General features: G+C 58.2%; 2 protein-coding genes across 3 annotated transcripts in view; one reads left to right on the top strand and one right to left on the bottom strand.

Moving 5' to 3' along the window:
• Positions 1–12,375: 12,375 nt before the first annotated feature.
• Positions 12,376–21,132, top strand: TALDO1 (transaldolase 1). The gene is made up of 8 exons (XM_040639724.1): positions 12,376–12,533; positions 15,758–15,881; positions 17,058–17,165; positions 17,464–17,595; positions 19,797–19,972; positions 20,133–20,330; positions 20,553–20,698; positions 20,941–21,132. Exons 1-8 carry the CDS (start codon positions 12,437–12,439, stop codon positions 20,971–20,973), a joined length of 1,014 nt encoding a protein of 337 aa, XP_040495658.1. The 5' UTR covers positions 12,376–12,436; the 3' UTR covers positions 20,974–21,132.
• Positions 20,940–23,853, bottom strand: part of GATD1 (glutamine amidotransferase like class 1 domain containing 1) — an 8,474-nt gene continuing 5,560 nt past the window's right edge. For both annotated transcript variants that reach the window (XM_040639728.1, XM_040639732.1), the window contains one exon: positions 20,940–21,910. In XM_040639728.1, the coding sequence (XP_040495662.1) occupies positions 21,889–21,910 (22 nt within the window). In that variant the 3' untranslated portion in view covers positions 20,940–21,888. The remainder of the gene's footprint in view (positions 21,911–23,853) is intronic.

The raw sequence follows: 23,853 nt of genomic DNA, 5'->3' as shown, positions 1-23,853 counted from the left end.
CTCCCTCCCCTCCTGCATCCCATCCACAGGGCACTATCTGCTCTGTCCCCCTCTGTCCCCCCTGTGCTCCCTGGACAGCTTGAAGAGGACCGAGCTCCAAGACCCCAGGCCCCCAGCTCCCTGGTTCCCCAGGCCCCTGGTTCCCCAGCCCCTGGCAGCCGTAGGCCAGCTCCTATTATCCAGAAGGTGCTGGTTCCAAGATGCTGTGGCCCCATCTGTCTGCTGGGCCTCTGGGCTCCTGGAAGAGGCTTCCCCACCACTTCCTGGGAGGCGAGTGTGGTGGGCCCAAAGTCACTTAGCCTTCAGGGTAGGTGTGAGGGCATGAGGGCATCATTGTCCAAGGCCACCAGATTAGGGGATGACTGGGCTCCACCCTCTTCAGCACCCTGCTGATCTCAATAAAAGTAGGCTTGGATGCAGAGCAAGGCACACACACACAAGAGAAAAGGCACAGAAGGGCCAGGTCACCTGCCCAGAGCCCCAGAGCAGGGGAAGAGCTGGGCTCAAACGCAGTTTGGCCTGATTTGTGTCCCTAACCACTCACCTCCTACCCCCCACACCTGCCTGGTCAAGCAGGGAAGAGGGAGGGTCTGGTGGTGCCAGCCCCAGTGGTGGTGGGGACTGCAGAGGGTCTGACCATGGGAGCGTCCCCCTGGGCAAGGAGGGGCTGAGCTGCCTGCCCCGTGTCCAGTCTGTGCCCAGCTCTGCGGCCTGCAAACATCCCCACAAACAAGGCCCGTCTCTGTTTTGGGGACAGACATGTCTTTGTGGCCCTTCCCCCGACCAGCTGGCTCCATGTGCCTCCTCTCCTACTCAGGGCCAGCCGGGAGGCAAGAGGGGCTTCTCTTTCTTTCTTCCTTTTTCTTTTTCTTTTCTTTCTTTTCTTTTTTTTTTTTTTTTTTTTAGATTTTATTTATTTATTTGACAGAGAGCGAGAAAACACAAGCAGGGGGAGCAGCAGACAGAGGGAGAGGGAGAAGCAGACTCCCCTGCAGGGAGCAGGGAAGCTGATGTGGGGCTGGATTCCAGGCCCCTGGGATCGTGACCTGAGCCGAAGGCAGATGCTTCACCAACGGAGCCCCCCAGGCGCCCCCAAGAAGGGCTTCTCTGAGAAGAGTCTTTTCTTTGTCCTTTCTGTTTTACCTTTTCAAAGTACTTGATTTACCAAGAGGTTAGTGCGTGGGAGGGCGAGCCCAGGGGTAAGACGGCCCTCACACCTGAGGCAGCCGGAGGCAGAGTGGAGGCACGAGGGGCACCTGTTCCCTGGACCAGGTGGTGCATGGCAGGGGCGACACCGGCAGAAAGAGGACTCCCAGGAGGGGGGGGCACTGAGAAGATGGCTCTGTATGGGGCGCCTGGGTGGCACAGCGGTTAAGCGTCTGCCTTCGGCTCAGGGCGTGATCCCGGCGTTATAGGATCGAGCCCCACATCAGGCTCTTCCGCTAGGAGCCTGCTTCTTCCTCTCCCACTCCCCCTGCTTGTGTTCCCTCTCTTGCTGGCTGTCTCTCTCTCTCTGTCAAATAAATAAATAAAATCCTTAAAAAAAAAAAAAAAAGAAGATGGCTCTGTGTCCGGAGACCCAGAGAGAGGGTCCTCTGACTGCTCCCGACAAGCGGGAGAGAATCCCAGAGGCATTAGACCATGCACGTGAGGGGAAACGGATCGAGTTCCTGGAAGAAAATGTGGGAAACATCTCTGTGATAAAGGTGAGGAAGAATTTTGTGTGCAAAACTTCAAAATGAGCTGATGAGTTTAGCTTCACCAAAATTAAGGACGTAGCTCACCCGCGGCCCACGGGGGTGGCTGACGGGGAGCCAGGGAGCCCGAGGCATTGCCAGCAGTGGAGCCCACCTGCAGAAGGCCTGGTGGGATGCACCGTTCCATGGGGGCCCCAGACTCTTTCGGGGGGGGGGGCTGAGCTCTAAGCTAGTTTCCTAACAAGACAGGAGTGTGTTGTGGGTTGAATTGTGTCCTGACCCCCCAGATTCATACAAGATAGGGTCATTAATCCAACATGATTGCTGTCCTTGCAATAAGGACACTGGATAGGTGCATGCATCACAGGAAGGGGGAGGCAGAGATGTGACGGGTCATCTGGAGGACAAGAAACATCAGAGCTGGCCTGCCGCCTGCACCAGCTGGGAGCTGGGCATGAGCAGAGAGAACCAGCCCAGCCGACACCTTGATCTCAGACTCCGGGCCTCCCGAATTCCTGCTGTTTGAGCCTCACACATGGTGGTGCTTTGCCATGGCCACCCCGGGATCCATGCAAAGTGATTGTTGGCCTTTCTGACCCGGCTCACGTTGGTGCAAAGCCTGCCCTGGGGGGTCTGCGGGCTCCTTCGCAAGGATCTGGCTTGGCCTCGGCTCCCTTCCTCACCACACGCTCCCGGGGGTCGGGTGGGGAAGTCCCGGTGAACAACCGTCCCTAATCTCACTTCATCCAGCCGTGGCCCCGCGGTGAGGCCGGACTGGCCAGGCCGCCCCAGGAAGTGCTCTCCTGGGGCGGAGGTCGCGGTGTGAGCTGCCCTGGCCCCTCGGGAGAACCGCTGGCCCCCCGGCCCCCATGCTGCGGGTGTTCAGGCCCGGGATCTCGGCAGCCCTTCTCCCCGAAATCACAAAATGAGGAGGGGCCCTGTGGCTTCAAGGAAAACAGCGGATCGTCTGTGTAGCCCTGGCGAATCGGAGCCTCCGAGTTAGGAGTCTGGAGCCCGCCCTGCTAGCGAGACCGCTTCCCAGCCTGAAGGCCTTCCCGCCCGCTGCAGTGAAGGTGGGCAGCGTGGGAGTCCATCCCGCGAGCGCAGCGTCCGCACGCGGAAGGTCCGGGGGGCTGTGTGGACCGGTGTTTTCCCAATGACCCATGCAGGCCGATCAGAGATCACGACGGGCCCAGGATCCGTTCACAGAACAAGATGGACCGAATGGCTTTGCCATGACCCACGCGGACATTCCCGTCCCAGAGGGCAGCTCGCCTCCCGGAAGCTGTCACTTGGGGCACCTGGGGGGCTCAGTCAGGTGAGCGTCTTCGACCCTTGATTTCAGCTCAGGTCAGGATGGCAGGGTCCTGAGATCCAGCCCCGCGTCAGGCTCCGCGCTCGGCTGGGAGTCTGCTTGGGACTCTCCCCCTCTGCCCCTCCCCCTGCTTGTGCTCCCTCGCGCTCTCTCAGATAAAATAAACCAATCTTAAGAAAAGGAAGAAAAGAAGAAATATATACTCTTTGTGCTGAATCGTGGCCCCAGAACGCCTCCAAGTGACATGTTGACGGAGCTGCATGGGCTCATCTTTTTTCTTTTTTTTAAGATTTGATTTATTTATTTGAGAGATAGAGTGAGAGCACAAGCAGGGGGAGCAGCTGAGGGAGAGGGAGAAGCAGGCCCCCCGCTGAGCAGAGAGCCCCATGCGGGACTGGATCCCAGGACTCTGGGATCATGACCTGAGCCTAAGGCAGACGCTTAACCCACTGAGCCACCCAGGTGCCCCAAGCAAACAGGTTTCAAGGCGAGTCTCACCCGCCCCAGGCCACGGCTGCAGACAAGGGCAGGCCACGCGCGGAGAGGCACACACGGCTGCAAACAGGGGCCTCCTGCTGTGGCCACGCGGGAAGGACAGCATGGAGTGACGCCTGCCCCAGTCAAGCCTGCCAAGGATGCGGCCTCAGGGCCCGCGCCCAGCGCCACCCAGCGAGGCCACTCCCAGTTCTTCCTAGTTTTTCATCGTGGTAACACACAGAACACGGAGCGTACGGTGTTCACCACCTCTGAGCCCACAGCTCGGGCACTAAGCTCATTCATGCTGTGCAGCCGTCCCCACCGTCCATCTCCAGAACTTTCCATCTTCCCAAAGGGAAACTCTGTCCCCCCGAGACACCGACCCCCGTCCCTCCCCCGGCCCCGGCACCCACCGTCCACTCTCTGTCCCTGTGAATCTGGAGACCCTAGGGACCTCGTGTGGGTGAATCCAGCAGGATTTGTCCCTTTGTGTCTGGCCTAGTTCACTCAGCGTCACGTCCCCTAGGTCCATCCACACTGTGGCTGGTGTCAGCGTGTCCCTCCATGTTCGGGCCGAGTGACGGTCTGGTGTGTGGATGGACCACATTTATCCGCGTGTCCGTCGGTGGACACTCGGGCTGTCTCCATGCGTCAGCTGCTGTGAACGTGCGTGTGCAAGCGTCCACTCGAGTCCCTGTCCGTGTACTCTGGGTAAACACCTAGAAGAGGAACTGCTGGATCACACGGTCACTGCGTTTTCAGTTTTTGGAGAAACCGCCACACGGCGTCCCACGGCTGCCGCACCGGCTACCATTGCCATGGACGGTGCAGGAGGGACCCCCTGCGCGTCCTCCCACACGGGGGGGTTTCTGCTTTCTCTCAACAGCAGCCGTGCTGACGGCTGGAGGTGGTTCCTCCCTGTAGCTCTGATGTGCGCATCCCTGACCAGCAGGGACCTGGGGCAGCTCCGTGCTTGTTGGCCAGTTGTAGGTCTTCTCTGGAAAGACGTGGGCGCCAGTCCTCCGCCCGTCTTTGAATCAGGTTGTTTTTTTATCGTTGAGATTTAGGACTTCTCTGTATATTCCGGAAACTAAGCCCTTATCAGATGCGTGACTTGCAAATACTTCCTCCCATTTCAGGAGTTGCCTTCCTGGCCTGTCGATTGTGTCCTTCGGTGCACAGAAGTGCATGAATTTCTGGTTTGCAATCTTATTTCTTCTTTGGAGTTACGGTGGAGGGGGAACAGAGGCTGTGCCTGTGGAGTAAACTTTTTTGCTGAGTTTGTAGCCTAAAAGTTTTAAATCAGTAGCAGACAAGGGGAAAGATAGGCAGCTGGTAGACGGGGGCCAGAGTTGCCACCCCCTTTCCGTGTTGGTCCCCAGACTTCCTGTTCCAAACCGAAGTACGGTAGGGAAGGCAACTGTCCCGCCCCTCCTACTCTGCTCATTAACGGTCGGCTGAGGAGATGGAGAAAGAGGTGCCACCAACGTCCCCAGAACCAGGGGCACGGGCCGTCCGTTCTGAGGTAGGGTCCCCAGGGAGGAGAACAAAGGCGAGAGAAATGTCCTCACAGCCTGCGGCCTGCCATAAATCCTGAGACATGCGGAGCGTGACCTTCCTCCGGGAGCTTGTGGCCGCCTCAGGGTTGATGTTTCCCTGGAGATGAAGGGCAACCTTGTCTCGACAGCACCCGGCTCCACGGCCCTGTAAGCGGGCATTCAGCTCGCGGAGACTCCTTCCAGACTTACGCTCCCTCCGCTCCACCCCGCCTCTCGAGCGTATCATCCGCCACTCCTGCTCCTGCCCACGGCCCTGGCCCCGTGCTTCGGTCAAACAGCCTTTTTTGCACCAAAGACGTCTCAAGAATTCTTTCTTGGCTGCTGTGGGCAACAGCCCCGCATCACCCTGTTAGTAGAAGCTACCAGAAGGCTGTGGTCGACGAGCGATGACGAGGTGTGTGAACCAGACCGACGCCAACTTGGACAGACCCTTCGTGATGACCGCTCGTGACAGGAGGCCTCCTTGAGCATGGACACCGCCCCCCCACATCACGTTCTGTCCAACTGATGTAGTTTTGGAACGTTGGTGAGATTGGTGGGGTCCGCAGCCGACGGCCAAGAAAGAATTCTGGAGACGTCTTTGGGGCAGAAAGGTGGTTTTACTAAAGCACAGGGACAGGACACGTGGGCAGAAAGAGCTGCACCGGGGTCAGGAGTGGGGCTGACTGTATACTTGGGAGCTGGGACAGTGTGCGTCTCTAAGCAATTTGGAAGCAAGGTTTCCAGGACCCTGAGGGGTCATTTACTACTGTCCAGTAAAACCTCAGTCAGGAGACCCCTCGGACGCACACAGTGAGCCGTACGTTTGGAGGGTGAGCGCCAAATGTATTTGCCAGCATATATCTTGGGGGTAGAGATAACGGAATTTTCATAAGTTAAGGAAGACTTGGGGCTCCTGGGTGGCTCGGTCGGTTAAGCATCTGACTCTTGATTTTGGCTCAGGTCATGATCCTAGGGTCGTGAGTTCAAGCCCTGTGTTGGGACCCGCGCTGGGTGTGGAGCCTACTTAAGAAAAGAAAGAAAGAAAGAAAGAAAGAAAGAAAGAAAGAAAGAAAGAAAGAAAGAAAGAAAGAAAAAGACTTAACAGGATCCTGGAGGTCAGGCTAATGTCAAGCTAAGGTTGCCTTTTGCCCGTAGCAAATTATTCACAACAAGGCAGCTGAGTTCCTGGGGGAAGGTCACCCTGCCTGTCTCAAGGACTTGTCAGTGGGCTGTAAGTTAGGAGGAAGTTTTTTTTTTCTGTATTTTCTTTTGCCTTTGTTCCTCACACTGTTTGCCAATGAGAGTGGCTGCTTAAACCGCCTGCCTGGGCCTGACTCAATCCCACCCCCACCCCCAGGCCCTCCCAGCCTCACCAGCTCATCCCCGTCCCCTCCTCCCCCAGCTCAGCCCCCTTCCCCACCGCAGTGGCCTTGCCGTCACGTTGCCCTGGCCAAGCTCCATCTCAGTTAAGTCTACCCTCCACACTTCGCGCACCCGCCCAGAGGAACTGGAGGGACAAGCAGCCGCACCCGGTGAGCTCCGTGGCCTCCCAACCCCCAGGGTGTCTGGCTCTCCCTGACATTGGGCAGCTCCTCCCACACCCCCGTGCCTCTCCAGGCTAACCCCAGACCTGAGCTCCAGACCTCTCAACCCCTGCTGCTCGGCTCTGGGCACCAAGGTACCCTAAGCCAGAGGGTCCCCCAGTCAGAAGATCGAACACTGCCTTTGCCTCTCAGCCACCTCGTGGTCACTGTCCCTGCCGGCCTTTACCACCTGCAGCTCCCACCCTCCCTCCCTCCGTCCCACACAGCACAAGGCCCAGAGAGACCCTTTAAACGCTAAGTCCTATCGCATCCCTACCCCCACCCCCATGTCCAAGTCCTCCCACCTGGACTGAAGTCCCCGTGGAGGGCTGGAGGGTCTGCAGTGCCCTGCTTGGCTCTCCTCCAGACCCAGGAGCCTTTGCTCAAAGGCCAGCTTCTCAACGAGGCCTCCCCGATGCCCACCCCCGCTCTTCGCAGGCCGGTGACCTCTGCCCCACCCCCGGGTCGGCCCCACGTGGCCCATCTCCTGTTCCTTCCCAGCACCCAGGAGGAGCTCAGCTTGTGTTGAAAGAGGGGATTTGGGGACACTGCATGAGGTGCTGTGTCGCGCACCCAGAGCTCTGTTCTGCAACCACCGTGGGCAGCCCGCCCACTGCTCCTGGTATTTGGCCATTCATCTTGTTTCCTGCCTCTCTCTTCGCCTTCCCGTGCCCAGCCTGGTTCCTTGCGGATGGTTCTGCAGGCCTGGCCGGGCCATAGCACTGTCCTGGTCTGGCTGGAGCAGGAGTCCAGCCCCTCCTAGGAATGCCAGGCTGTATGGACGCTGTCATCCACCAATTCTGAGGACTGCGGTGAGGCTGGACCTCCCCAGGGCAGCCGCTTGCTCGCCATCCCAGCCTGACCTGTCCCCAGGGCTCATCGTCCAGGCATAAGGGTGGAGGTGCCCCCAGGGTTCCGGGGTGTATCCTGCAGCCCGTGCAAGAGGGCCCTGGGTGTCATCCTTGCCTTCCACTGCCGGGGCCTCCTCGGTCAGGGCTTAGGGGTGTCCTGGGAAGTAGCCGAGCAGGACAGGCTGAAGCACAGATGCTGGGCCCCCGGAGCCCACCCCAGCCCACCTGGATGGGGTCAGAGCTGGCCAGCAGGCCTCCAGATCTTCCTCCCTCCACACCCTCTCCTCTGTAACCCCGAGGCTTTGGCTTCACCCCTCACCTCTTCCCCTCAAACTTCCATTTCAAACACTGGCCCTTCAGAGCTCTGTCCCGGCTGTATTAGGGCACCCACATGGCGGTACAGTGACTCACGGGCGCTTGTGGGTCTTGGGGTCCTCGCTCCCCTGAGGCACACAGATGCCTGGGATCGTGGAGCTGGCGGCCGGCGAGCTGACATGCCTTCATCAACTCTGCGATGCCACCTCCTTGCTCTTGGCCTCCTGGTGGGGACACTGTTGACTTTTCTGGGGCAGGGACTGCGCTGGTCCAGGCCCAGAATTACCCACCTTTCTGGGGAGCTGTGTGGCCCACAGAGCAGCCCAAGCCCATTATCTGTGTGAAGCGAGGCCTGAGGTACCACTGGGAGAGCGCCCCATGACAACTGCAACTGCAAAGTGGGGTAACCACACTGAGCACAAGGAAGCTGCACCCTACCTTCTCCCACTGGGGTGTGTGATAAACACCAGCAGGAAGGGCCAGGCCGCGGGGCTTCCAGAAGGCTTAGGGACTGGCACAGCCCCTTCTAAGCACGACTGGAAGGAAATGATCCCAGTGTTCCCTGAGTCAGGGCACACGTCAGGTGTGAAGTCCACGGACACCACCCTCTCCTGCCCAGGCCGGCCAGGAAACTTCTTTTCTTCCCCTTCCTCCTCCTCCCCCTCCTCCTCCTCCTCCTTCTTCTTTTTGAGATTTTATTTATTCTAAATATTTGTTTATTTATTTATTTGGGAGAGACAGCATGTACATGTGCAAGGGGGCGCAGAGGGGGAGGGAGAGAGAGAGAATCGCAAGCAGACTCCCCACTGAGCATGGAGCCCAAGGCAGGGTTCGATCCCTCAACCCCGAGATCATGGCTTCAGCGGGAATCAAGAGTAGGACACTTAACTGACTGAGCCACCCAGGCGCCCTTATTTATTTATTTGACAGAGACAGAGAGAGAGAGCCCCCTCAAGCGGGGGGAGAAGCAAAGGGAGAGGGAAAGCACCCTCAAGCTGACTCCTGCCTGACCGGAGAACTCAACACAGGCTCCACCCCAGGGTCCTGGGATCCCAGTCTGGGCTGAAATCAAGAGCCGGAGGCTTAACCGACTGAGCCACGCAGGGACTTCTGAGGGTGACTGAGGGCTAGGCCCGTCCAGACGCCCCCCTCCCTCGCTGACCCAGCGCCTCTTCTCTGCATCTGTAATAACGGGTCCCTGGAGCTCCTGCCTCGGGAGCTGCAGCAGGGGCCGGGCACACACACCCATCATCTGTGCTCACCCCGCAGCGGTCTCACACATGCCGAGGACCTTGCTGGCCTTGGTCAAGGGAGGGCGAGTGCCAGCACACAGACAGCCAGAGCAGGGGCTCCGCAGGCAAACAAGCCAGTCCTTCCCCTGGAGCCTCAGATTTCCGTCCCCTCCCTGACCTTCTGCTTCCCTGGCCACACCGTGGGGGAAAGAGCGGAGACAGGCACGGAGCAGCAACCATGCTCCAGATGCTTGGGCAGCCCCTGCAAGCCCCGTCCAGTGGGTCTGGCCCCGCACCCCTGGCAGCACCGCCTCCAGGCCGCACAGGTCTTTCTGTGTCTGTGAGACTGTCCACCTACGGCCTCACATTCAGAACGAGCAGGGGCTGCCAAACACGTGTTTGTTCAGACAGCTTATATTTTGTTTTGCTTGAATTGCCTTTTTTTTTCTTAATTTACGCACAGAGAAATGCACATTTGGAAGTGTTTTGACAAATGTCTCTATGAAGGGACCACTGCCCCTGCCGTGCACCAGATCACCCCGGCTTGTCGAAGGCCAGGCTGCAGGGCTGCCCCGGCCAGGGTCTGTGCACAGCGTCCACTCAGAACAGATGTTCCAAAAGTTCCCAGGAGCTGCTGGGCTGCTCACTCGATCACACCCTGAAACTTCCGATGGAGAACATTTCCATCACCCCAGAAAGCTCCCTTGTGCTCCCTCTGGGTCAGTTCCAGGGTCCCCTGGAGCCGGTGTGTCAGACTGTCCTTGAACGTCACACGGTGGGCTCCCGGTGTGTGGCTCCTCTCGGGCAGCGCAGCGCGTGTGAGGCTTAACCGTGACTGGCCTTGCCCCTCCCTTCCCTTCCCTTCCCTTCCCTTCCCTTCCCTTCCCTTCCCTTCCAGGGAACCGGTCCAATGGCCGGAGCCACCAGTTTATCCACTTCTGCCAAGGCCCGTTTGGCTTGTTTCCATTTCGGAGCTGGAATAAAGCTGCTGTGAAGATCTGTGTGCAAATCTGTGCGTGGACGTGTTTTTGTCTGAGGCACGGAGGGCTGGTTCGCACGGTAAGTCTGTGCTGAGCTTCGCAAGAAATCACATAACTACTTTCCAGACGGTGCATTTGCACCAGTTTGCATTCCCACCAGCACTTGGGTTTGCTGGTCTTTTTATTTTTATTTTTTTAAAAATTTTTATTTATGTATTTGACAGAGAAAGAGAGCAAGAGAGCACAAGCAGGGGGAGCGGCAGGCAGAGGGAGAGGGAGAAGCAGGCTCCCCGCTGAGCAGGGAGCCCAATGTGGGTCTCGATCCCAGGACCCTGGGATCATGAACCGAGCTGAGCTGAAGGCAGACGCTTAGCGACTCACCCAAGCGCCCCTAGATTGCTGGTCTTTTTAAATGTTTGCCATTTGAGTAAGAGAATGGTGAGATCTCATTGTGGGTTTCATTTGCACCTCCCTGATGAATAGTATCTATTCTCTGTGACATGTATTTCCTATTTTTGTATTTCTGTGATGAGCGGAAGTTTCTTTCAACAAAGATGGACCGAGTAGTGACCCTTGACCTCTACCTCATAACATACACAAAATCAGTCCGAGATTCATCAAAGACTAACATGAAAGCCAAAACTAAAATGTCTCTGAAAGAGCCCACAGGAAAATATTTTTGTCACTTGGAAGTAAGCAAACATTTTTTTGAGAGAAGATACAGAAAAGCACTAACTGTAAAATTAAAAATTGTTATATTGAATTTCATCGAAATTTAAAATTTCTCATCAAAGACACGGTTAAGAAAATGAAAAGGTAAGCCACAGACTTGGAGAAAATACCCACAATACATACACATCTGACAAAAAAAACTTGGTCCAGAGTATATAAGGAATTAGATACCAATTACAAGACCGATAAGCAACCCATAAAAACCAGCAGTTTTGCTTCTTACAACAGATTTCGTACACAGTGCCTTTGGGACACCTTCTGAACTTAGCGTTCCTTATTTGGGACAGAGTTCCAGAGTCAAAGGCAAGGAGGGAATCCATCCCTGTGGATCTGGATCTGTGCGGGAGAAAATGAAACCACAGGGCCCTAATCTCCAGCTGGCTCCCTCCCAGGCACTGGGCATGTTTGTCCGAGTGAGGGCCTGGAGGGCGAGGCTGGGCTGAGGGCAGGGGGTCCCTCCTGGGCGCCTGCAGCCCCACGAGGACTGGGGGGCAGGGACTCAAGCCCACTCCAACTCCAGTCTTTGCACTGCACACGCCCTCTGGGCAGCCGGCGTCCTGGGGATATCATCATCTGCAGTGGCCGAGGGCTGGCCGCTTCCACAGGACATGCTCCGGCCGTGGCCCAGAGTCAGAGTCTGAGGTCCGGAGGCCCGTTCTGAGCCTCTGCTCACCGGGCATCTCATATAACACTTCAGGGGCCTTACCTCGGTGGATTCCCGACCACCCTCACTACAGTTCCCTCTGCAGTTTACAGAGCGTGCTGGCGATGGTGACCCAGGAGAGCGAGGTTCCTGACTCGCGGAGTCCAAGAGTGAAGCTCGCGGACAAAGGAGAGTGAGTAAAGTGATGAGTTTAGTAAACCAGGACACAGAAAAAGCTCTCAGGAGTGAGAGGGGTCCCGACAGGGCTGCCACCGAGGGCTTTTAGGGTTGGTCTTTCCTAGAAAGTTAACCAGGGAACTTGAATCTTTTCGACTTCTCTACCGGCTGCATCATTGATTAAGAACTATTGATAACACCTCTAACGGCTTATTTCTTTTTAGGGTCCGGTTATTTTCTGTTGACCACGGGAGCCTGTCATCACGCACCCAGGGCAGGGTGGTCTGGTGTGTTCCCTTATCTCTGATTTCCTTACGCCTCCACCTTTTAGGGATTTCTGTGAGCCTGATGAGGGAGCCCCCCCCTCTCTCTCCTGCCTAGCCCCTCCTGCCCCCTTCTCCATGGGGCGCCCCGACGGGGATCTGAACCCTTCCCAGGAGGGGGACGAGGAGGAGCATCACTCCAGGGTCCAATCACTCGGGAGACGCACCGCTCAGGGGCGCATCGCTCTGGGCAGCGCATTACTGGGGGCGCTCGCTGTCGCATCGCTGAGGGGCCGCGCTGCTCTGGGGGCGCACCTTTCGGGGAGCGCATTCTTGGGGGGGCACCGTTCGGCGCGCATCGCTCCGGGGGGGCCACAGCTGGTGACGAGAAGGGGACACCGATCTAAGGACGCAGGGCGCGGGTGAGAGAGCGCGGTCCCCGGCCGCTGTCCGCTGGTTGGAAGGGTCCGGAAATGGGCGTGGCCTGGGGCGGGGCGCCGTCTCCGGGGCGGGGCGTCGCCCTGTAGCGGAAGCGCCGTCGGCCCCGCCTTCCCATGCCGCTCTCGGATTGGCTGGCGCGGAGGGGCCCCCGGGGCATTGTGGGCCGTCGCGCAGGGTTTTTGCTTCGCCATGTCGGGCTCCCCGGTGAAGCGGCAGAGGATGGAGAGCGCGCTGGAGCAGCTCAAGCAGTTCACCACCGTGGTGGCCGACACGGGCGACTTCCACGGTGAGGCGCGCGGGACCCCGAGCTGGGGCGGGCGTTCGTGGACGGGGAGGGCCGGCGGGGCCCGGCGTGGGGGCATCGGGGGCCCCCAGGGGGCGCGGGCCCATGCCCGCAGGTGAGGAGGGAGCGCAGGGGCTGAGGGCTGGGGAAGGAGGCAGGGGCGAGGGCAGGGGGGCTCCCTCCGAGCTGTTGGAAAGCCCTGGGGCGGGCCGCTTCGGTCAGTAGTTCACGGGAGGGCTTGCAGAGGCCGTGCGCCAAGGAAGAGATTCGAGGGAGACCCGGAGCGGATTTCGGCCCGGAGCATTGGCTGCACGGTGTGGTTCCGCAGCTGTTGACTACTGAGCAGGAGGGCGAGTTAGTTCTGGGCCCAGAAAGGGCAGAAACGACAGGCCGGCTTTTGCAATGTCCTGTTGCTCATCCTTTCCACCCCTGCCCGGGGCGGGGGCAGCCCGGCTGCACAGGCACAGGCCGGGGCAGCAGGGCTGGGCGGGTCAAACTCAGGGCACGGAGGAAAGCGAAGTTCCGGACAGGGGACGTGTGTGTTTTCCTAGGTTTGAATTGTGTTGGTGGGACGGAAGTGGGGAAGGATCATCCGGGGGTCCTGGCAGTGCCCAGCCTGAACGGGCCTCTGTCCTGCTCTGCTGTGGACAAACAGGATTTTCTGGAAAACCGTGAGAGGCTGCAGGGAATGAGTGCTGTACAACTGACTTCCTCTTTTTTCTGCTTTCTCACGGTGCTTGAGAAACAGGCTTCAGTTCCTCTCTGGTAGCCCCCAGGAGGAGGGCTGTTTACCCAGCGGAGCAGAGCGAACACCCACCTCTTGCGGCTTAAATACAAAACACGGAGACCGATCAGCTTGGGTCGGGCCTGTAGGCTGTCAGACGTCCCCACGTGGGCGGGCTCTGGGAGAGCTCCTGCTCCCTCCCGGGCCCTGGTCGCCTGCTCACCCTGCCCTTTCATCCAGACCTCTGGGCAGTGACTTAAGTAGGACAGAGTGTGCTGGAAATGTGGCTGCACCTTTTCTGTGCCTGTTTCTCCTTTTTAACACTTAGAATCGTTTTCTGTCTTTGCTTCGGTGACAGAGCCTTGGTCTGTATTGTTTCCTGGCGGCTCTCCTTAGAGAGGGGCCTTGGGGGAGTGCTTGCCCTTTTCCCCCCTTTTCAGAAATACCTAAACCCACGTCCTGACACTTTTTATTTGCAATGAATATTAGCAACTTTGTAAAAATACATTACTTATGGGTATACATTTATACCCATAAACATGGCATAGTTGTGAATTGAGCATTTGGTTTTGTGGTCATTTTATGAACTAAAGGTTCTTACCTTTGGCCGGGGTGGGGAGGTCATAGGCCACTGTGAAACTATAATCAAAGTCGTGGATGTTCTTCCCAGAACGAGGCCACCCCCCACCCCGAAGATTCACATTCAATTTAAGGGCCCCTGGACCCTGAAGCCCATCTGTTGACCCAGCTGAGTATTAGTTTTGTTTTTAAGTTTATCAGAAGTCAACCTTGTCAAGGCCTAATTTTATGTAACAAAAGGCACCATTCAGTACACCCCTCCGTGAGTTTTGACACGCCTGCAAAAATACCACTCCAAAATATTTCCTTCCTTCCTTCCTTCCTTCCTTCCTTCCTTCCTTCCTTCCTTCCTTCCTTCCTTCCTTCCTTCCTGTCTTCTTGTCTTATAGGCTCCATGCTCAGTGTGGAGCCCAACAGGAGACCTGAACTCCTGACCCTGAGATCAAGACCTGACCTGAAGGGCACTTGGGTGGCTCAGTTGGTTAAGCAGTGGGCTCTTGATTTCAGCTCAGGTCATGATCTCGGGGTTGTGGTATGAGCCTCACATCAGTCTCCACGCTCCCGAGATTCTCCCTCTGCCCCCCCGCCCCGGTCTAAAATAAATAAATCCTTTTTTTTTTTTTTTTAAGATTTATTTATTTGGGGGGGCACAGAGGGAGAGAGAATCTCCAAGCAGACTCCCTGCTGAGTGTGGAGTCCGACCCAGAGCTTGATCTCATGCCCCCGAGACCATGACCTGAGCCGAAACCAAGAGTTGGACACTTAGGGGCGCCTGGGTGGCACAGTCGTTAAGCGTCTGCCTTCGGCTCAGGGCGTGATACCGGCGTTCTGGGATCGAGCCCCACATCAGGCTCCTCCGCTATGAGCCTGCTTCTTCCTCTCCCACTCCCCCTGCTTGTGTTCCCTCTCTCGCTGGCTGTCTCTATCTCTGTCAAATAAATAAAAATAAAATCTTTAAAAAAAAACAAAAAAACAAAAACAGAGTAAGGAAAGCATTTAAAAAAAAAAGAATTGGACACTTAACCGACTGAGCCCCCAGACGCCCCAAGAGCACTTTCTCTTATTATTTTGAAGTATAGACTCACAGGAAGCTGCAGAATTAGCCTGTGGAGTCCCATGAATCCTTTGCCTGCTGTCCCCCAGTGGTGACATTTTCTGTAACCGTGGTGTGATGTTAGCACCAGGAAGTTGGCACCAGCGCGACATTGTAGAGCGGCTGCAGGCCTGGCTCCGGTCACCAGTTGAAAGCCCAAATGGGGGTGGGGCTTGGCACTCCCCACAGTGGTTTTACAACATGTATAGATTCCTGTCCCTTGTGCTCCTGACGGCCGCCCCCCTCCCTGTTCTTGGCAGTCGCCAGCCCGTTTTCCATCTCTGTAGTTTTGTCATCAAAGGATACTTTGAAAACACTAATTTGCTAAATGGATTTACTGACCCTGCCAATGGTCTGGAGCAGATGCGAGTTTGTGAGGGTGAGTGGCTTTGAGCCGTGCCTCTGGTCCTCGAGCCTGCAGGTTAGGCTCCGCGGGTTTCCTGTCATTGCCAGCTTGTTACTAAGACAGAGCTGACGTGGTGAGGGAAGAAGGCCATGCCTGGATGTAGCCGCGTGCCCTCACTGTCGCTGCCCAGGGCGCCAGGGTGCCTGCCCACAGTAGTTGGGCCGCAGGAAGTGCCTTCCCAGCTGTGCCGGCTGCCTGCCTCGCCCCACGGTGGGAAAGTCAACTCCCACAGGGGCACCTCGGATCTCTGGCCCTAATCTTGGTGGCGGTCGTGTTGTGCAGACAGCCTTCTGGGACAGGGAGGGAGATGTGTGTGAAGTGTGGCTGCGCCCTGGCTGGAGAACATGCATGGGGCTTAGAGGGGACTCCGCTGTAGCAGAAAAAGCATTCCACTCACTCTCCTGCTTTCCAAAACTCTTCCCTAGCCATTGAAGAGTACAAGCCCCAGGATGCCACCACCAATCCTTCCCTGATCCTGGCTGCGGCACAGATGCCTGCCTCCCAGGAGCTGGTGGAGGAGGCCATCGCCTACGGCCGGCGGCTTGGCGGGTGAGCTCAGGGCGGGGCACAGTCGGCAGACCGGCCCCCGGGTTTTATCTGCTTAACCACATTTTAGTTCTCAGATGTCTCAGACTCAAGGAAAGACAGCTGGGTTTCTTTAAGTTTATTTTTATCAACTTTATCAAGTGTTATTTACATGTAGTAAACTGCGACCATGGTAAGTGTCCAGTTCAATGACTTTTGTTTACAGGAATGTGTACCCCTATAAACACAACCCCAGTTAAGATGCAGCACCCAAAAAGTCCCCTCGTCCCCTTTTGTGGTGAGTGTCCCAGCCCTGGCAGGCACTGGCCTGCTTTCTGTCGTGCTGTCATCTTGCAGCAGCTTTGCTGCGGTCAGAGTCACGAAGTGCACAGTCCAGTTTGTTCTGGTAAAATTTTTCAGTGGTGCAGCCATCACCACAATCCAGTCTAGAATGTTCCCTGGTGCCCATTCACAGTCTGCCCCTGCCCCTCCCCCGGGCTCTCCTCGCCCTCTCTGTGCCTTTTCCTGATGGCACTCGAAGTCCCCATTGGGGTGATAGTGCACCGCTGGGCGGGTACCCGCAGGGACCAATGCGCGGGCCATGTGCGGGAGCGTGGTGCTTGCCTGTGTCCTGAGTCCACCCTCTGCCACGCAGCCCAGCGCAGCCAGCTCCCTTTCCCTTCTCTAGAGGCTTGGTCTTGCACCTCATTGCATCAGCAAGGCCATGGTGCTGTTGGCATCGGGTGATCCCCCGTCCAGCCACCCCGCGGGTCCCCCCCATGGTGGGCGGGCTGGTGCTTGTCCCATGTGTCTTGGGCTAGTAAGGACCCCTGGACGCTGGGCCATTTTGGAATACCACAGTGCACTTCACTCGCCTGCCCAGGCAACTTCAAAGAGATTGAAAAAGTGATTTTTGTCAAGTGCCCTAAGATGGAGGGATTCAGTTGGGAATGATGCAAAGTTCTGGAGATGGACGGTGGGGAGGGCTGCATGGTGTGAACATACTTAATGCCCCCGACCTGTGCACCTAACCATGGTTAAAACGGTGAATTTTATGCTGTGTGTATTTTACCACATTTAAGAAAAAAGACAAAAGAGGGAAAGGAATTTGCTGCAAAGGAATGAGAGAATTTGTTTTGTAGAATCTTGTGCACTTAAACCTAAAAGCTTTTGACCTAATTTTTTTCCCTTGAATTTCAGGTCGCAAGAGGAACAGATTAAAAATGCTATCGATAAACTTTTTGTGTTGTTTGGAGTAGAAATATTAAAGAAGATTCCGGGCCGTGTATCCACAGAAGTAGATGCCAGGTAAGGACTCGGGGTCGATGGGGTCACGGGCAGAAGCCGCTCTTTGGTCCATGGATGCGCGGGTGGTGGCAGAGCGCTCAGGGCTGCTCCTCTCGGAGAAACAGTGGCCAGCGCTCCCTGCTTCGCCATTCGTGTTCAGCCTGTGTTTCCGCGTAAATTCCAGGAAGGAATGTGATTGTGAGATGGGCTTCGAAGCTGCTCCCCACGTGGGGGCAGGGCAGACTACGGGCGCCTACTCGCTCCTCTTTGGGGGGCGTCCAAGGTGTGCTGCTTGTCAAGGGGCCTCTTGTTCACACAGGTTGTCCTTTGACAAGGACGCCATGGTGGCCCGAGCCCGGCGTCTCATCGAGCTCTACAAGGAAGCCGGCATCAGCAAGGACCGGATCCTTATAAAACTGTCGTCCACCTGGGAAGGAATTCAGGCTGGAAAGTAAGGCTCCCCTGTGAGGAGGGGTCTGTTGGGGGCTCTGCTTCCATTCCAGGGCCGGGCGCTGCGCGGCTGCGGGCACGTTTGACCTTCCGTCCAGAGAGGGCCAGCATGGGGGGCCGGGTCACCACTGTGCAGACACAAGCAAGGCCTCTGGGAGCTCCTCAGTCTCCCGGCCTCCCGTCTGTATGAGTTATGAAAACCAGTTTGTCGCAAAACCAAACGTGTGGAGCGGAAGAGACCGGCGAGTTCCTCCGTGTGTTCTTGCAGAGACCGCGGGCACCTGAGCAGCGGTCAGCGGGAGCGTCTCCTCACACCCGCTCGGAGCGCGTGTCTGCTCGGCACCACACTTCTCCCTTCTGTTTCTCTGGCTCTGGTCCACTTGTTTCACGTCAGTAGAATCTCGTGACACGTAGCCTTTTGCGTCTGGCTTCCCTCACGTGGTGGTGCATGGCAGGGCTGTGTCCCCGTTAAGGCTAATGTCCACTGTGTCTACGCATTTTGTGTGTCGTCCACCTTTCCGTGGACACGTGGTTATTTTCGACTTTGGGGCCGTCACGAATATGCTTCTGTGAACATCCGTGCACAGGTTCGGACCCATGTGCTCCCTCCCTGGGCACCTCCGTGGGAGTGGGGCTGCTGCGTCGCACGGCCCCCCACTGCTTGGCCACTCCTGCCATCTGCAGCCGTACTTTGCTTTTCCGTTTACTCAGTGTTTATTTTTGTCAGCAGTGACTGGAAGATTGTTCCAAGACTCCTAGAAATTATTACTGACACCGAGTCAGCTGGTCCCGCTCACCAGCACCCTTTCCCCAAAGCCCTCCAGCGGCTCGTCACTCCAGCAAGTCTCCTAAGTCCCTGAGCACATAAATCAGGGTAGCACCGCCAAACCGAAAAGAAACTGCCAATAAAACAGAAACTTCGAGGAGGCTGCAAATCCCAGGGTCTCAGGCACTGGTGCCCGCAGTCACTCACACGGCTAAACTGAGGTCCAGATCAGAGTGGGCGGAGGGGTGTCTGGGCCGCTCCCGGAGCTGTGGCCACACGATCTCATAAGGCTGCAAATGTCCCCAGCAGGGTCAGCACTTTGGCCTGCGAGCGGGTGGAGGGGGCAAGGGTGGCTGGGGACACGTCCCCGGTTGGCGACGGCACTAAGTGGCCCTCGTGGTCGCGGGAGCTTGCAGCCGTGCAGGACAGGTGGTTTGCAGATGAGCTCAAGGCTCTCTGCAGGGATCTGTCACGGCCAGATCCGTCTCGCGGCATCGCAGTGCTAAGGGTGGAATAGACGGTCTCGTCCTGGATGAATCTCTCCTCCTAGGCCATTTCCCCAGGTCGTCTTCTGTCTCACACTTTCGATAAGTCGCCTTCCCGGAGCGCCCCACTGGCTGCTTCTGAAAATGCACTGTGTTTCGCCACCCGGGTCAGACCAGCACAGCTGCAGGGTCTCGTCGAGGCCTCCCGCGGGCCCGCCTGAGCTGCGGGTGCCCGCACCGGGCACTCAGGCCCTGGGAGAGGCTGGCCCCTGCGGGCCGGCCAGGTCTGTGCCAGCAGCACCACCGAGTCTTCATCCTCTGCAGCTGTGCTTCTCGAACACCGCCGGGTGGACACAGGGTAGAGGCCCCTGACACTGTCCCTGGGGGGGGGGGGTAGAAACAGGGCTTGAGGGGCCTGAGTGCAGGCTCAGCCGTCACAGCCCACCCCCAGCACGTGGCAGTGTGGGCATTGCCCTACCCTCAGGCGTCAACCCCAGGATGTCCCAGTGGATTGTGGAGCAGGCAGGGGGCCCGGGAGGCTGCAGGTTGCGGGTGGGACAGAGGGCAGAACGGCACTGTGGTCAGAGGGGACTCCGCAGTCTCCAGACCCAGCAAGCTCTGTGATGAGGCGGAGGCCCAGGCGCCTAGATGCGGATGCACGCGTCTGGGCCGGGGAGACCCACTGTGGCTCTCGGGGCTTCTCTTGCTTTTGTCCTGTTTCGAAATGTGGGTTTGATGGAGAAAATTCCGGTCACTGTAGCCCACAGGCAGCGAGCCCCCTGGTGAGTGTTGCACCTGTGCCGTGGGGGTGGGGGTGGCCCTGCTACCGTGAGGGACTCCTGAGCCGCTTTCCAAACCGACGAGGGCTGTCTGGCGGCGCTCACGGGAACACCTGTGCTGCCCGTGGGACGCGGGGCCCCGGCCTTGCTCAGCCCCGCCCTGTCCCCTCAGGGAGCTGGAGGAGCGGCACGGCATCCACTGCAACATGACGCTGCTCTTCTCCTTCGCCCAGGCCGTGGCCTGCGCTGAGGCAGGAGTGACGCTCATCTCCCCCTTTGTGGGCCGCATCCTCGATTGGCATGTGGCCAACACAGACAAGAAATCCTACGAGCCCCTGGAGGACCCGGGTGAGTAGCCCGTTAAGTAATGGGGTGAGGGGCGCGGAGGTGGGCTGGGGGCACAGCTGGGGGTAGGGGACGCAGCGATGGCAGGTCTGGGCAGTGCTGTGGGCAGGCACCACTGTGGGCACCCTAGAGACCACTCGGAACACAGCGTGTGTCGCCCCAGGAGTGAAGAGCGTCACCAAGATCTACAACTACTACAAGAAGTTTGACTACAAGACCATCGTCATGGGCGCCTCCTTCCGCAACACCGGGGAGATCAAAGCTCTGGCAGGCTGTGACTTCCTCACCATCTCGCCGAAGCTCCTGGGGGAGCTGCTAAAGGACAACAGCAAGCTGACGCCCATGTTGTCGGCCAAGGCGGGTAAGCCCTCTGGCCCCTGGCTCGTGGCTGCATTCACCCTGATCTCGGAGGGCGTAGGCGATGGGGCTGGCCTGAGGCAGCCTGTGTCTCGCCCCTAGTGGGAGCCCCGCTAGGGCCCTGCTCAGAGATGCTGGGCAGCACTGACCCCAAGGGGGCTGGGACACATGGGGGTGCGGGTGGCTGCAGACGGCTGTGGGAGGCCCCGGTGCCTGTCCTACCCAGCCCAGGCCAGCAACCTGGAAAAGATTCACCTGGATGAAAAGGCCTTCCGCTGGCTGCACAACGAGGACCAGATGGCCGTGGAGAAGCTCTCGGACGGGATCCGGAAGTTTGCTGCGGATGCTGTGAAGCTCGAGCGGATGCTGGTGGTGAGTGCCCCAGGCTTAGGGGCGGAGCTGGAAGGTTCTGTGGGACTCGGGGGTGTTGGCTCCCCTGGCCGCCTGGACTCTGCCCTACAGGTTCAGGGCCAGCTGCTGGTGGGCGCCCATATAAGGCTGCCAGGACCCCCACCTATGGCAACCTTGGCAGAAAGCCTTCCCCCTTCCGGCGCAGAAGGGGGGTGGGGAGCAAGCGTGCGTTTCCTGGCATCTCTCCTGCTCTCCCCTCCTAGGATCGCATGTTCAGCGCAGAGAACGGAAAATAGCGCCATGCCTGAGCCAGACCACAGATCTATGCCGTCTGATTTGGGGCTGATTGCATATGCTTTGTGATAAATTTGCATTTTTTACCAATTGAGGCAGGGATGGATCACAGAGTCTATGTAAAATTTTGCCTAATCCATTAAAGCAGTCACTTTTCTTGGGCTACATTCCTCTTTCTGGCTCCAGCCCCTTTCCCGTCAGCACCAGCGTCCCCAAGCTTTGGCTCCAACCTGGCTCCAGCTGGGGTGACAGAGGCAGTGACAGCCCCTCACCTGGGCCATGAGCCTCTGCTGGGCAGGGGTCCTCCCTGGGGCGCAGGTGCCTGCAGAGGGAGAAGCAGCTCCTGTGCGGTGCGGTGGGGCCGCCTCGTCGGGACGGTGTGGCGGCACTGGTGTGGCGGCACTGGCTCGGGAGGGCTTGGTGGAGCAGCCCCTCCCACTCCCATAGGAGCAGCTTGCTCCCCATCTGCACAGCCCCCAGGTATGGAGGATGCTGGGCTGGCCGCCCCAGGGCCATGCCGGTGGCAACAGGTGTCAGGGACAGGCCTGGTGAGATACTACCCTGGGGCCGCCAGGGGTCAGCAGGGAGGCCCTGCCCAGCACAGGAGCTACTGCTCCCCACAGCTCTCTGCAGGGTTGCCAGGGGCCATCCTGTCTCTGTTGGGGTCACAGCACCCAGGCTGGCAGTTGGTTCTGGAGTGACCCCTTGGCCACCCCTCCCACCCAGGGCAGGAGCAGCACAGCACACACAGTGCAGGGCTGTGGGGAGAGGGCCCACCACGGGCGCACAAACCTGGCCCCAGCAGGTCTGGCCTAGGGTGTGCAGGGGCAGCTGAGTGTCCAAGCACTGGGCAGGGCTTTGCGCCTCTCTGGCTGTGTCCCAGCCCTCAGCTGATGGGCAGGTGGGCGGCCAGCTGGTCAGCAGCCTGCATCCCAGGACCTGGAGGCCAGGGTCACGTGTAACTGGACGCAGCTAACACACATCGAGCCCACCCACCCGCTCCCACGTACAAGCTGGTGATCTAATACTTAGAGCCCCATGGACCACTGAGATTGACCAGTTAAAGATTTTATTGTTTTAAGCAGTGTCTATACCCCACGTGGGGCACAAACTCACTGCCCGAGATGGAGCTGCGTGCTCCACCGACTGAGCCAGCCAGGCGCCCCGACCCCCTAGCTTTAGAACATTCCCATCACCCTGAAAGGAGGCGTCCTGTCCGCTTGCACACCCCGCCCCCTAATGACTACTCTGACTGGATTTTCTGAATATTTCGTGTATATGGACGCACACGCCCTTGAGGTCTGGCTTCTCTGCAGGACTGGGTTAAGGTCCAGTCTGTGCTCTGTTATCAGGACTTTACTCCTTTTCCTGGGCAGATAACACTCTACCACGTGGATATTAGCATTGTTTGGGAATAAAGGATACTCGGGCCAGGGAACTACAACTTGCTCACAGCATGTGTTAACTGTGGATGACGCCACCACGCTCCCGTGTCCCTTCTGTGGGGCTGTCGGCTCTTTCTGGTCAGAGGACGGCAGGGTCTGTTCTAAACAGCCCAGGCATTTGGGGACATCCCAGAGTGGCAGCAGGCAGGCCTGGGGTGTCTGCACCCCCCTCTAAGCCTGAAGGCTGCCCTCAGCCCCGCACCCTGCACCTGGCAAGGCCGGGACTGAGCCGCCGCAGCCACCCAGGGAACGGGGCTGTGTGGGGCGCCTGCCCTGCACCCTGATCTGGAACCCAGGAGCACAGTCTGGCCGATCTCAGCAAGTGTTCAGCTCTTTGCAGATTACACAGATAGAGCCCAGAGGCATGATCTTTAAAAAATCTTTTGTCCAGAGACATCGATCACCCTGTGGTGATAACTGAGGCACAGAGTAGGACCCAGGCCTCTTGGTGGAGCTGCCAGCCCGGCGTGGCGTGAGGAGCTCCTGATACGGTCCCCCCAGAAAACCTCCACCAGAGAAGAGGGTGGGAGCATCTCCGCACACAAGGGGGCGCAGGGCGGGGGGGGGGGGGAACCTCTCACCTCCTTCTTCCTCCTCTGAGGGGTCGGATGCAGCAGAGCCAGACAAGCCAAATCAAGGAGCGGAACAAGCAAAGGTGGGACCCACAAGAGGACCTGCCCAGCTCCTGGGGGGCCCACCCAAGGGCCACGGCCCAAACCGGGCCCTGAGACCAGAGGGTGATCCAGCCGCGCCGGGAAGGAGCATCCCCAGCTCTGGCCTGCCGGGGCCTGGGTGGTGGGGACTGACCACCACCCCTACATGGAAACCCGGGGTGGCTGCTCCCCAGGCCTCTTGCCCAGTAGGGCCTGTGCTCTGGTCACTTCTACCTCGAAAGCTCTGGGGCAGCTGCAAACCCGCAGGCCACACAGGCAGGGCTACAGGGTGAGCAGTGCTGCTTTCTGCAGACCCAATTAAACGTTTCTCTCACCGTCAGAAGCCATGGCCTCACGTGCTGTCACCATCACACTTTGAAACCACACACCAGGCAAGGATTAAAATTAGGGCAGCTCCTTCAGCACTGGGCGATCTGGGGCTGGTCAGGGGGCCAGGAGCTTGCGTCCACCACAAGCTCCCCCCTCGCCTTGGGCAAGTGAAGTGCGGAGCCAGCTCCAGCCGGCCACCACAGCTCCCCCGCCAACACCCACAGGAGCAGGGGACAGCACAGAGGCCTAGACACTGTCCTCGCCACACAAAATAGTATCCTGGCGCCGCCAGAGGCTCAGCCTGGGTGGACAGGGACAGGCAGAGGTGAGGGACCAGCCACCCGTGCACAGGAAAACCAGACGGGCCAAGACCCACAGCAGGACCCCCACGGCCAACTCACTCGGACCAGCTCTCCGTGCTAAGCTCACTTGGAATTCTCCGAGACCACCTGAC

The sequence above is a fragment of the Ursus maritimus genome, unplaced genomic scaffold (genome assembly GCF_017311325.1).
Source record: "Ursus maritimus isolate PB19 unplaced genomic scaffold, ASM1731132v1 scaffold_23, whole genome shotgun sequence".
Lineage (NCBI taxonomy): Eukaryota > Metazoa > Chordata > Mammalia > Carnivora > Ursidae > Ursus > Ursus maritimus.
The sequence above is the reverse complement of the archived record's forward strand: the minus strand, read 5'-3'. Positions and strand labels throughout refer to the sequence as shown.